This window comes from Pseudochaenichthys georgianus, chromosome 18 (genome assembly GCF_902827115.2).
Source record: "Pseudochaenichthys georgianus chromosome 18, fPseGeo1.2, whole genome shotgun sequence".
Classification (NCBI taxonomy): domain Eukaryota; kingdom Metazoa; phylum Chordata; class Actinopteri; order Perciformes; family Channichthyidae; genus Pseudochaenichthys; species Pseudochaenichthys georgianus.
In genome coordinates, this window is record NC_047520.1 from 10,912,165 (window position 1) to 10,924,972 (window position 12,808).

Here is a 12,808-nt window from a genome sequence, read left to right on the forward strand (position 1 = left end):
AATTTGCTCACATTGGGTTCAACGCGTCATAGAGCAACCAAGTAATTTCATTGGACGAGAGGCATACTATGAGAGCTGATCAGAGGGATGCGTTCAAATTGAGTCAGTAATTTGGGGAACTGTCGAACGCAGATAAAGTTGAGCTCGAAAATCCTCCAGTATCATTGAAGTCACCGGTTTGGGAACATTTTGGTTTCGCAGTTACGTACAAGGGTGACGGACAAAGACAGGTGGACCGAACCAAAGCTGGTCGTCAGCATTGTTCAACTAAAATTGGAAAAGGCATCAACCGAACGTGAATATCACCGGTACCAAAAGAAAAAAGACTGAAGTGCAAACCCAACTCCCACTAGCATTTAAGCCTCCACCATTCGCAAAAAGTTCAGACCGAGCCAAAGCTATTACAAACGCCAAATATCCTTATGTTGCCATGTTAGCAAAGCGCTACCTGGCGGTATCTGCTACCTCTGTCCCCAGCGAGAGGGTGTTCTCCACAGCAGGAGACATTGTTAGTGCCAGCAGATCTGCCCTTTCGGCAAGCAATGTGGACAAGTACATTTTTCTTTAAAAAAACATGAAAATACAATGACAAGCCTAATGTCAAGCTGGCTGCTTAGGCGAGTACTAGTACAGTACATTTCAAGTACAGATTATTTCAGTTCATTGAAATGCTGCATCTTAATGTTTATTTTATTTTGTATTTATTTGAGTGAATACATTATTTGATTTTGATTTGATTTGATATACTTTATTAATCCCCGTGGGGAAATTGTTATTGTTATTCACAGATTAAAGGTGGGGTAGGTACATTTGAGAAACCGGCTCGAGAAACACTTATATTCCATGGAATGCTCTTAACATCCCGATAGCAATGAATATCTTAAGTGCTTTGACAAAAAATCCATAAACAAATATCATCTGTGGAAGCCGTAGTACTGTAAAAAGCAAGACCAATCATTTTAGCCGGCCCGGCTAAAATAACTGGATGGCCTGCCTGCCTGTCAGCCTTCCATCCATAGATATATATATATATATAAGCACTAGGGCTGCAGTCGGATAGTTTAAAAATCAGCTCCTAAGTTCTAACCCTATCGTCTATTCCTTGACCTCTGAGTGAAACGTCACGGGGTTAAGGGATAGTGGATAGGAGAATTCAAAAGGACTTAGGAGAAGAGACTGCGGTACTTTAGAGAATCCGAATGCACTTTCACTATCCGACGTGTTTATGATGCGCCAGCGGACGTCATTGTGTGCGTCTGCTGCTGTGGGGAAACCATGGAAACCACAGTTTTCTATACAGTGGACTACAACATGGATGTTTAATAAGAACGAGGGACTACTGTAAACTCATCTAGAGACTCTGCACCGTGCTCTGATGCTGCTGCTTTGCTTTATGAACGTGGAAAACAGAGAAACATATTCTTCAGGACCAAAGCTGGAATTTAAATAAAAAAGGAAAGTGAAACTTATGCTCGTCACCCTCTCCCTCCGGTCCACATTAATACCAATGATCCCAATACGTATGATTGATGAACTAAAGATCTTAAAATCAATACAGATGTATTTATTATGAACGTTAGTCCTTAAAGGGAAATGGAAACACTTTTCAAACTGCTTTCCATGCGACAATATTACCATTAGGAAATGTATTTATCTAGTCTATTTCCAATGTAAACGATCGAGATACGCGAATTTACTTTTTGAAATACATGCCTAATGACCATGGGCGCTTCCATTGCTCCGGGACTTTTCCAGTGACGTCACTGACTGGCTTCCTGGGCCAAAGCTCAATAACAAACAACATGGCGTGCAATGCACCAGTAGTTTACATTACAAGAAAACGGTCGTCGTCAGGAGTTTATTGTATTGCCCCAGGCTGCACAAATGGATTTATACAAAGAAGGAAGAAGTACATTTCCATAGGCTGCCACTAAAGGATGAGAAGCTGCTCAAAGTCCAGTCTGGATGCCTGGTTCAATACAAAACATTGGATTTGAAGCCAGGATCTGTTCCCACAATATTCGATTTCTCAACGTATGCAGTCGGGAACACCGACCGTCCCAGCACGTCGGCCGCGCAAGACAATGATAGTGTCAACAAACGTGAAGTTTGAGCCACCAAACGAGTTGCTTCAGCTGCCGAGAGAGAGGTAAATATTGCAGCACTACCAGATTACTAGCTCACACATGTATTTACTGACACAGTGTGACCTTATTAATTAACGCAATCGCGTCCAAACTAAATGGTAGCTATTATTATGACGCACAATAGAGAATTGGGGGTGTTCTATAGCTCAACTAATTAAACTGGCATACACACGCTCATCTGTCGAAAACAGCCCTAAAAAGGCTAGTATTGCTATCAATGGATGGTATTGCAGGACCCAGAGCGCACGGAGCACAGAGCGGACAGCAGATAACGGAATTGCAGTTGTATTGCTTATAGATTATCAGAACATTTCAAAGGGGACACAGCCCCATTGGATATTAACCTATGGATTAACTACATCATCGTTTTTATCGTTGTAATGCCATTGAAGACCAGTTTATACCAGACAATGAGGAAGGTAAGCCGTTAGCCTGGCGTATGTTAGTACCTAGCGCCACTTGTTTTGATGTACGTTTTTGTGGATAACCTCGCGAGTTTGTATCTTTCAGTGTTGAGGTGGGCACCGTTAGATTCTGTGTCTCCTTGCGATCATAAACGATGTGTTGGATGTGCGGCTAGGATAAGTAATAAGGGAGCTAGGAGTGATTTTCGGTGCAGTAATAGGTTAGCATTTTCGCTCGGGGCTAATTCAGAGGCTCACTGTTAGCATTGTGTTTTTTAAATTTTTTTATTCCGGATCGTATGCCACTCTATTCGACCGAATCGGTTCATAAGCATAGGCCATGGGATGCCTGGTAACTGTAGATGCTTCCACATCAATGTCATCTCCCGACGAATAGTCAAATTCATCGTTCAAAACGTCGATCTCATTGCAAAATTCCTCCATCGCTGCCATATCTGCTACGTTGTGTTGACTTCTGGTGGAGCGAAAACACAGCCAGTGACGTCACCATTTGGGACTCCCCTAATGGCGGCGGCCTGGTCCCGGAATTCCCCACCCGGCCGGCGGATAATTAATTTTCTTTTGGCGAGTAATATCATATACAATAAATATTACGATCAATATCCATTGTAAAATGAATAAACTACCGGAATATTATAACTGTAATTGGTGTTTCCTTTCCCCTTTAACATCTATCACTGTGTATATCACCATTCAAACATCTTTTAGAAGTTGAACAAACTCCACACAGCTCGGTAAAGACTGAAATGTTGACTTTATTTGATCATTTCAGTAAAAACTAACGTTCATATTTCTCTTTTTGATTATAATACTGATGAACGTTCAAAACAAAGCACTTTGGCAACTTACCACCTATGTTTTAAAAAGCTTAATAAGCACCGTAACTTTCATGATATAATTTCTCCGTCATAATCGGTTGTTTCCGTGAACGGCCGACTGTTGAGTGACGGCAAATGCTGCGGCTGCAAGGCATTGTGGGGCAGCATTTTCGCTTCTCCTGTCGGTTAGGGAGGTCCAGTGGTTCCTAAGCTAAAGGAGGTTATAAAGGAAGTTTGAAACCTCCTTTCCTATCATTCTCATCATTCTAGAGAATTCGAACGGCACTTATCATGGCTGCCACTGAGGGACTTCCGGGTCATTTCACTCCTTTAGGAAGGTTCCTAAGCTAAATGGACTATTCGACTTCAGCCTAGATGGCTCATGGGACATTTTCCAGCGTAGCTGACCGGCCGCCATCTTGCTACAGTTAACAGTTACTCTGATTCGCGTTATGGTAGCTGTTGTAAGGTGAGTGATCTGCACAAAAATACTCTTAACTCACTGAAATCTTGACTGATTTACAAACGGTTTGGTTTATTATAAACATGATTAGCATGGCTATGATACAGGATGCTTGGACATGTTGAAATTGCAGCTTTTCTTTGTGTATGTGGTTGTATTTATTAGCTGGCTAATAACAAGAGGCTGTCAGTGAGACCTAGTATTACAAAGTTCACCCAGCAACTTTACACCAGTGGGAGAGGCAGAACTGCTCTTTCTTTTCAACACAACTTAAGTTACACATGATTTCTTCATTGGTTTGGCTTGTTAAAAACATCTTGCATTATGATACAGGAATTTGCTGGCTTTGTGTTTACAGAAGTACCTGACTATGCTGGACTTTTGTGCAGCCTACGGATGCTCTAATCACCGCAGTTTGGAAACAAGAACTCGTGGGATCACCTTTCACGTGTAAGATATGACAATATTATGACTAAAATTAGGATAATTGTTAATTACTTAGTGGATGTATGTATATTACAAGTCCTGCTACACAGGATCAGTGGGGCTATGTGAGATAATAGTATTGCAAGATTGTTGTTGACCCAGCCTCTTTAGAATATGTTGTTACCATTTCTTTACACAATTATTTAATGTTTCTATTGGACACCTTTTTTATTACTCTTAGTGTGGTTGTCTTATTCTTAAAGTAGGCTATACATACATGCATACCAAAAATATGATAATTTCGGTGTGTATTTTTGTCCTACCCTTAATGTTAAAGGAAAGAAGGGAGGAACATGTTGACAATAATTTATATATCTGGCTACCTTTCTCATGTTTTTAAGGTTTCCCAAAACCAAAGAGAGGAGGAGGCAGTGGGAACTAAGAAGGGACGGTTTTGTTTCCTGTGACAGGACACTGCTCTGCAGTGAGCACTTCAGGAGTGAGGAATTTGACCGGACAGGGCAGACTGTCCGGCTTAAAGATGGTGTTGTGCCAACAATATTAACTTCCCAGCTCATCTTCAAAGGGTATGTGTATCATTGGCCAACAACAATTCCAGGTGTATAAGATTGATATATAAATGTGATTAAATGTCACACTTTAGTTTTTCTTTCTGCAAGTTTAGGAATAAATAATGTGTTGTGTATTACAGCACATTTTAAACACTCAACATGTCTTTAATGTTTATTTTAGCCGGAAGCAACAAGAAGCACAACCACTTCAAGAAGAGCGGAAGATGAACCTCAGCCTAATGTTGTGAGTATTCTGAATGTGGCCAAGACCAGAGAGATGGTCATTGATTTCAGGAGGGTGAGGACGTCTCCTCTACCCCTGTGCATTCTGGGAGAGGATGTGGCTGTTGTGGAGGACTACAAATACCTGGGAGTGCACTTAGACAATGGGCTGAACTGGAGGATCAACACTGACGCTGTGCACAAGAAGGGATATTAGAAGAAGGATATTAATTTCCATATTACTATTATTTATATATTCCTATATTTTGATATTTATATATTAATGGCGAATCGCTACCACTAGGAGCATATATCGCCACCTACTATGTATTTATTAAATCTTCATGTTCCATGAGACGCAGCACTATGTTCCCCACATATGTTTATGTTTGCTCAGTCTAATAAACCCATAACATGGTTGTGAAAGAATACCAAAGCTGAGGCTGGACGATGATTGATTGTTGGTGTGCCATGTGTCACCGTGTGTCTTATTGGTTTTGTGTTATACTGTATTTTATTGTGTGCAGCTGGTCCTTATCTCCAAGACACATTTAAAACAAATAACCTTGAAGTCCCATCTCTCCCCACCTGCTCCTGCTTCCTACATCCCCTCCACACCACACCAAGTTGTTGTTCTTAATAATAATAATACATTTATTTTGGGGGGCCGCCTTTCATAACACCCAAGGACACATAGGATAGTTTATGTTTAAATTGTTCCCTATATTGCATAGGGGCAATATAGGGAACAATTTAAACAATGGATTTTGTGATATATCAGCCGGGGTGAGACAAGACAAACCACAAATGGACTACAGAAGGACACAAGGTACAGTTTATATTATTCTTGGTCTTTTTTCAATAACATATTTCAAAGGTTCTGGATTTGTTTACAAATCTAGAAACTAAATACAAAACTAGGATGATATGAAGATCTCATGTCAAAAATAATTGTGATAAATTAGACAGAACTGGCCTGTCTGTGAGCACATTTTATGTTGGTTTGGTTCTTCTGATAAAGGTGTGAATATCTAAATAATATACCAACATATGCTATTGTCATTAGTTGTGTCCCTGTTCTTAAAGCTAAGGCATTGCTAAATTAACAACTCTTGGCTTACAGAGTGGTAACATGAGACCGATTTTTATATATAAAATATAAATGTATTTTAATTTTATAATTTATTTTAAATATTAACAATATAATAAAATAAACGGAAATATATACACCGGCAAATATTTAATATAAATACCTTGTGTGTGTGTGTGTATAGCTATTGCTTTATCTGATTAATGTTATTTTCATATGAAAGTCCATGATTATAAGTATGCAGTATCATAACTACATCTTTGATGTTTATAAAAAACCAAACCGTTTGAAAATTGGTTGGAAATTGGGCAAGCTATGGTTATTTAAATAGTAAACCATAATGTTATGAATGAGAGAACTTCCTGTAGCAAGATGGCAGCCAAGTGGCAACGTCGGTCTCCATTGGCCAGCAGCGCGGGTGAGTCATCTAGTGTTACTTTATATATATCTATGCTTCCATCTGTGCCCAAACTTATCTCGTGCCCTCATTGGTCATGTGCGCGTTCGTGTGTGTTGGAGGAGGGGCTCTGTAAGGAAGTGGCAGATTTCCTCCGGTTGTGTATTTTCAAATTCTAGCGCACTCGAGCTGGTTTCTCCAAAATTACCTACCCCACCTTTAATTATAATTAAAAACCCTAAACAAATATTTTATGTTTTGTGAGTAGTAGCACAGTAAAGTTCAAATACAAATGATTTCAGTTCATCGAAATGCTGCAACCGTAATGTTTATTTTATATTTATTTGAGTGAATACATTATTCACAGTTTAATAATAATAAAAAACCCTAAAAGATATTTTATGTTTTGTGATTATTTTTTCTGCTGTACCGAAAACGTACCGAACCGTGACCGAAAAACCGAGGTACGTACCGAACCGAAATGTTTGTGAACCGTTACACCCCAGAAGTGATTCAAGGAAAGAGATCTCCCTCCATTACCAGAAGAAATCCAATATGATGCGACGTTAGATAGCCTGGGATGTGTTGTGACCTGTGGCTGCCCTCTAGTGATCCAAATATTGAGCTTTCTGAGACATGGAGCTCTGGTGTTATTGTATTTACTCTTTTTCTTGAACAATGCAATAAAGTGCTTAATAAAGGAAATAGAACCAGACATGGTAAATCAAAGGAAAAAAGGCCAAAAGAAAAGAGCACAGAGGAACTAGATAATACAAAATAAAAATAAATAGTATTAAAAGCATTATCTATAAAACATTTCAGACTTGTTCTAATGATCCAACAATGTGATTCAATTGGGCTTATATGAATGATTGGGGGGGGGAAATGTTTTTGTTGAATGTTATGTCAACTGACTGGGAGGGGGTGAGATACATGGATTTTGTCACTCTTATAACTCTTCATCTCTTTTATGGATGATTATGCTCTAGGTGCAACCACAACTCTCATAATGAATAGCCTACATTTTGGAAAGTTCTGGAGTTACAATCAGCGTATAATGTTCCTTTGCAGATTAACTGACATTTGCTCGCGTTGACATCGGAAACAATAGATATAAGTGACATCCTCAGGAAGTATAAGTAACTCTGCATCTAAAAATATGAGTATCATCTTAGTGTGTCACACCTTACTTTTATCATACACTTCTGTGGTCCCTCGATTAAGGAGGCTGGTGTTAAATTACAGGCTGTTTTTAACATTATTCAGACTCAGCTCTTTGAACTAAAGCTTCTTTTAAATGTGGAGAAAACCAAGGTAATGCTCTTTTCTTAAGCTAAAAAGACACCAGAGCCTGTTTTAGATATTGTAACTATGCAAGGAATAAAACTTGAAGTGGTTACCTGTTACAAATACCTTGGTATCTGGCTTGATGATTGTCTCTCTTTTAAACTTCATGTCAATAACCTGCTTAAAAAGCTGAGGGTTAGGCTAGGTTTCTTCTACAGGAACAAGTCCTGTTTCTCGCTTGAAGCCAGGCTGTGACCTTTTTACCTGTGCTGGACTATGGGGATCTGGTCTATATGAATGCACCTGCCAATTGCCTGGTCAAGTTAGATGCTGCGTATCACAGCGCACTGAGATTTGTGACAAACTGTAAAGCATTAACCCATCACTGTACCCTGTATGCAAGGGCTGGTTTGCCTTCACTAACTGTACGGAGGCTCAGTCACTGGTACATTTTTATATACAAAGCCATGTTAGGGAAACTTCCATCTTATATCTGCTCCCTGATCTCATGGAAAATTGTAAGTGGCTACTGCCTGAGATCGCATGCTGTGGTTTTATTAGATGTGCCAACTGCTAGGACTGTCTTAGGGAAGACAGCTTTTAGATGCGCAGCTCCTCTGTCTTGAAATAGTCTGCAATTGAAATGGAAACTGAACAATCTGGTGCCACTAAATGTTTTTAAAGCTCGGTTGGATGCTACTCAATCGGAAGCTATTGGTACCTGTGTATGTGGATAATTATGTAAATTATGCTGTATGATGTCCTTTTGTTGTTCTATTTATGTTTCATGTGGAACTACTAGAGCAGGTCTCCCTTGGAAAAGAGATCAATGATCTCAATGGGATTTATCTGTATAAATAAAGGTTTGAAATGAAATGTAACTTGAGTACCACTAGAAGAAATATAAATCTTAGAAATGCAAGTAGTAGCATTAGCAGCAGCATTAAACCTAGGAATAATGGCACTGAGCTTATGAAAAGACGGACATGTTTGAAGGGGACTGAGCTTTGTATGAGTGTGTGTTTGTGTATAGAGTGTATATGTAGAGTGATAATACTGTAGGCCTGTGCTCCATTTAAAAAGGATGAGTAGCACAAAGCACAGAGCGGACGCTTATCTGCGAGCAGCCCTGAGGAGCATTCACTGAGAGATATGAAGTTGGTGCTTCTTTAGAGTGTGGAGAATGAATTTGCTGTGTGTGTGTGTGATCTCCAAACTGCATTGACAGCTCATTAAAATGCTCTTGTACTGGGAGAGTCATTCAAAAATCCTTCTCCATAATTGACACTCTTCTTTCCTCTCCTATTTATCACACTACCACTAATCAATTAACATAGATAGAACTAGTGACATCTGTCTATCTGTGTGTGTGTGTGTGTGTGTGTGTGTGTGTGTGTGTGTGTGTGTGTGTGTGTGTGTGTGTGTGTGTGCAGTCACAGGTTGGTGTGTACCGTGTGTGATGTTGAGCTCGTTGCCCACGGCCAGGCTCCACACTTTGCCCCGCACACTGGGGGGGATGCCCTGCCACCACAGGTCCCTCACGCGTCGAGACGTACACCTGGAGGAAGGTGAAGTGTGTTAAATGTTGAAAAATAGACACACAAGAGGCTGCTTCATAACTGCGTATCATAGAGGAGCATCATTCATTGATTACAGCCACAAGGGGGCAGTCATTTCCTCCACTTCTGAAGATTCAAAGGTTTATTGTCATAGCATTCACAGTGAATTCACTGATTCCACATTAAGTGCAGGACTTGACTCCTCTTCAAAATAAAACTTATCCTTAACCCATTTACTCATTGTTTATGTTTACTATATGGTCAAATAAACCAAAAGTCTCTACAAACACCTCGGCAAAGTAAATCTGAGATATTACACCTGGACATGTAGGAGTGGCAATACTTTGGAATTCTACATAACTTTATGACAAAGGCCCAACATGCTGGAATTAATAGGTGCCAGTTCTGCTTGCTTAACAGGTTGTGTTCTGTAGACCTCATTGTGAATCATTATGTGTTTGCATGCTCGCCTACAGCAGCTGCTCAGTGTACGCTCTAATGAGGCGACACAATAACTGACAATAAATGGCCCTGTACTGATTTGATGCACTGATAAAAAGAGTGGCATATATTAAATTCCCATGTAGGCCTAGAGGTCGTCATATCTTAGTAATCATTTTACACAGGACTTAATAGATGACTTAAATATATACTGATAGTGTAATAAATGTTACGCTAAGTGCAACACACCGAGCATACATTCATGTATACAACTGCTGGCTGACTGTGGTTGGGGTTTAAACAACGGTATGCTAAGATGTTCAGTTATTTAAAATGGTGTTTTCATTATGATAACATCCTCATATGTTTGCCAGGATTTTAAGTGAGACTCATTCATCAGCATAAATGTGGCCACATGAGGCAGTGTAACTAACACAAAGCTGCGCATGTGAGTAGAGTTTTTGCTATGGGTAAAGGACAGTAGAAATTATGATTATGTGCTTTGTAATTGAAGGAAAATCCTTATTTCTGTCATCATAGACTGAGTTATTGTACTCACGTTGTGCTCCAGTTGGGTAAGATCTCCTGGTTCCAGATCTGGGCGGCCGTGCCGATGCTCTCCTCCAGCTTACACCGGACCTCCAGCTGCTTCTTCCTCTTCTGAGCCTCCTTCAACTCTGCAGACAGGAGTGAGGAGGAATGTGGTTGGAATCAAATAAAGGAAACGTTAGAAAGAGCTATGATAAAAACAACATGTCAAGATATACAAATTATTTTAAGTTTATTTCCACATCTGTGCAATAATCCTGACACGGCACCATTAAAAGTAACCCGCACTATACATACATAAAATCTGCATTGTTTGTACAAATTACTTTGACCTGCACTCGCATCTGCACATACAAGTAAATATATTTAACAATACGAACCCAAATATGTATGTGTTCATTCAACTGATCAACGTTTACCTTGATGTGATATCTTGTTTTATTTAATTTCTATTTTCTGTATTATTTCTTTACCTCGTGAGAATCTGTACTGTCCTGTTTTTCATTCTCACTCTGTTGCTGCTTTAACTCCTGAATTTCCCCACAGGGATAAACAAAGGTCCATCTTATCTTATACAAACTAAAGTGTATTGCATTTAAATTGTGAGATTTGCAGTAAATATTCTCTGTAATTTTGTAACATTGCAAAGTCATCCCACGGGCCGGATTGGACCCTCTGGCGGGCTGGTTTTCCGTGTGCTTGATACCCCTGCTCTGAACCTGAACTCCTCACCTCTCTTCTTGGCCTGGGCCACCATCTCTTCATACTGCTGTCGATGCTTCTGGGCCTCCTCGGCGGGCTTGGCAGGCAGATTACTGTAACACACATCAATGCAGGGAAATGGATCAGCCACTATGTGTTCTCTGAGCTTTACGTGAATTATTCATGTTGAGCTAGCTTGCATGGAACAGCACAAAGTGCACCCTTAATGTGCTCCATATTAAAAATACAACAGGGCTATTTGTGCTGCTGAAAACCAGGTTATACGAGTGAAAGCTCCAGAATTAAAATGGACCTTTGTAAAGAAAATAAATTATATAGTAAAGCCTTTTTTTCATTTTGAAGATTTGACAGTTATTTTGTAAATATAAGTGATAGAAAGGTATTTCAGTATTTCGTTTTTATACTCCAAATATAATCTACATTGTATTGGGTCTTCTTAGTGGGAATCACGTGATTTTAAATGTCACTGTGTATACGCTTTTCATTCATTTCGGGCTACAAACAAATGGTTCATTTTAATTGAACTAATGTAACTAATAATGTAATGTAATGTAATGTAATGTAATGTAATGTAACTAAGGCAATAACACACATGTTCAGTGTTTTTTCAGATGAGTTTCACCAGTAGGGGGTGACAGTAAAGAAGGAAAGGCGGTGGGAGGCTGAGCTCACATTTTTCCAGTCATGGTGTTAGAATAAACTTCCTTTTGTTCACACAGGAAATCAGGCCAATTGCTTTTTACTTACTACGAGCAGAAGTTTTAACCGTGTGGCTGAGCAGCAAAACTGAATGAAAAATGAAGCCTGGAATATGTCTGTGTGTATGCCTGTTTTAAGATTTACATTACCTGTTTTACATTTAAGAAAAAAAAACTAGGGTAATGGAGCCAGGCTGAGGGAGGGTCATTAAACTTTCAGCAGCGCCTCTCTTTGTGACTGTGATACAAACAGGGGGAGCTGGAACAATACTGAATGGGGTCTAATGACAGAGGAAGGAGGAGTGATAAAGGAGGAATGAGGGGAAGATAGAATAGAGGCGACACTGTCTGATAAGCAGTGAAGAATGTGGGACATGCTAATATCCCACAGATATTCAACTACGCCACAGACAAGTGTCAGTGTTTACATACGCAGGTCTGTCCTCCAGTATGAGTGCGGTGGTGGAGAGGGGCTCAAAGTCCAGGTTTTTCCTCACACCGTGCCTGGGAGACGTCGGGTTGCCAGGTCCAGCTCTGCCACTCTTCGTTTCATATTCCTGTGGACAAAAGAAACACATTTAGACTTAGACTTGACTTACTGGGGAGTATTAGAGGAAACAGTCTGCTTTTGCTGTTCATGAGATGTGCGCAACATTAATACACACAGCGAAAGATTGGTGGATTACTTGCTTTATAATCCATGTCAAAGTACATGAGTAAATTGCCACAAGGAGACCTTAAAAATCAATGTGATCAGACTCAACTGCTAGGATGTAATAGCTGGGGAAACATTCTAAAACATAATGAGAACTTTTTGTGTACGTTACATCACACAGAAACACTGAGACATGTCTTAACCTTGTGACAAGGCTCTTTTGGCCTTTGAGCATTTGTCAGCTGGTGTCTAATGAGTGTTGGCCTATAGGAAGAGGAGGCCATGTGACTTTCAGTATGAAACAGCAACCAACACAAGGTTTACTACCAGCTGACT

The 12,808-nt window shown here is 39.8% G+C and overlaps 1 protein-coding gene and 1 long non-coding RNA gene across 6 annotated transcripts in view; one reads left to right on the forward strand and one right to left on the reverse strand.

Annotated features, from left to right (window-relative positions):
• The window catches only part of tbc1d14 (TBC1 domain family, member 14), a 44,748-nt gene that overhangs the window by 10,598 nt on the left and 21,342 nt on the right, over positions 1 to 12,808 (reverse strand). For all 5 annotated transcript variants that reach the window (XM_071206647.1, XM_034105872.2, XM_034105873.1 and 2 more), the window contains 4 exons: positions 12,250 to 12,374; positions 11,129 to 11,211; positions 10,407 to 10,524; positions 9,299 to 9,405 (listed from right to left, as the gene is read on the reverse strand). In XM_071206647.1, the coding sequence (XP_071062748.1) occupies positions 9,299 to 9,405; positions 10,407 to 10,524; positions 11,129 to 11,211; positions 12,250 to 12,374 (433 nt within the window). The remainder of the gene's footprint in view (positions 1 to 9,298; positions 9,406 to 10,406; positions 10,525 to 11,128; positions 11,212 to 12,249; positions 12,375 to 12,808) is intronic.
• Positions 4,225 to 5,644, forward strand: LOC139435788 (uncharacterized). The gene is made up of 3 exons (XR_011644979.1): positions 4,225 to 4,303; positions 4,681 to 4,866; positions 5,033 to 5,644. It is a non-coding gene; the product is annotated as an uncharacterized lncRNA (long non-coding RNA).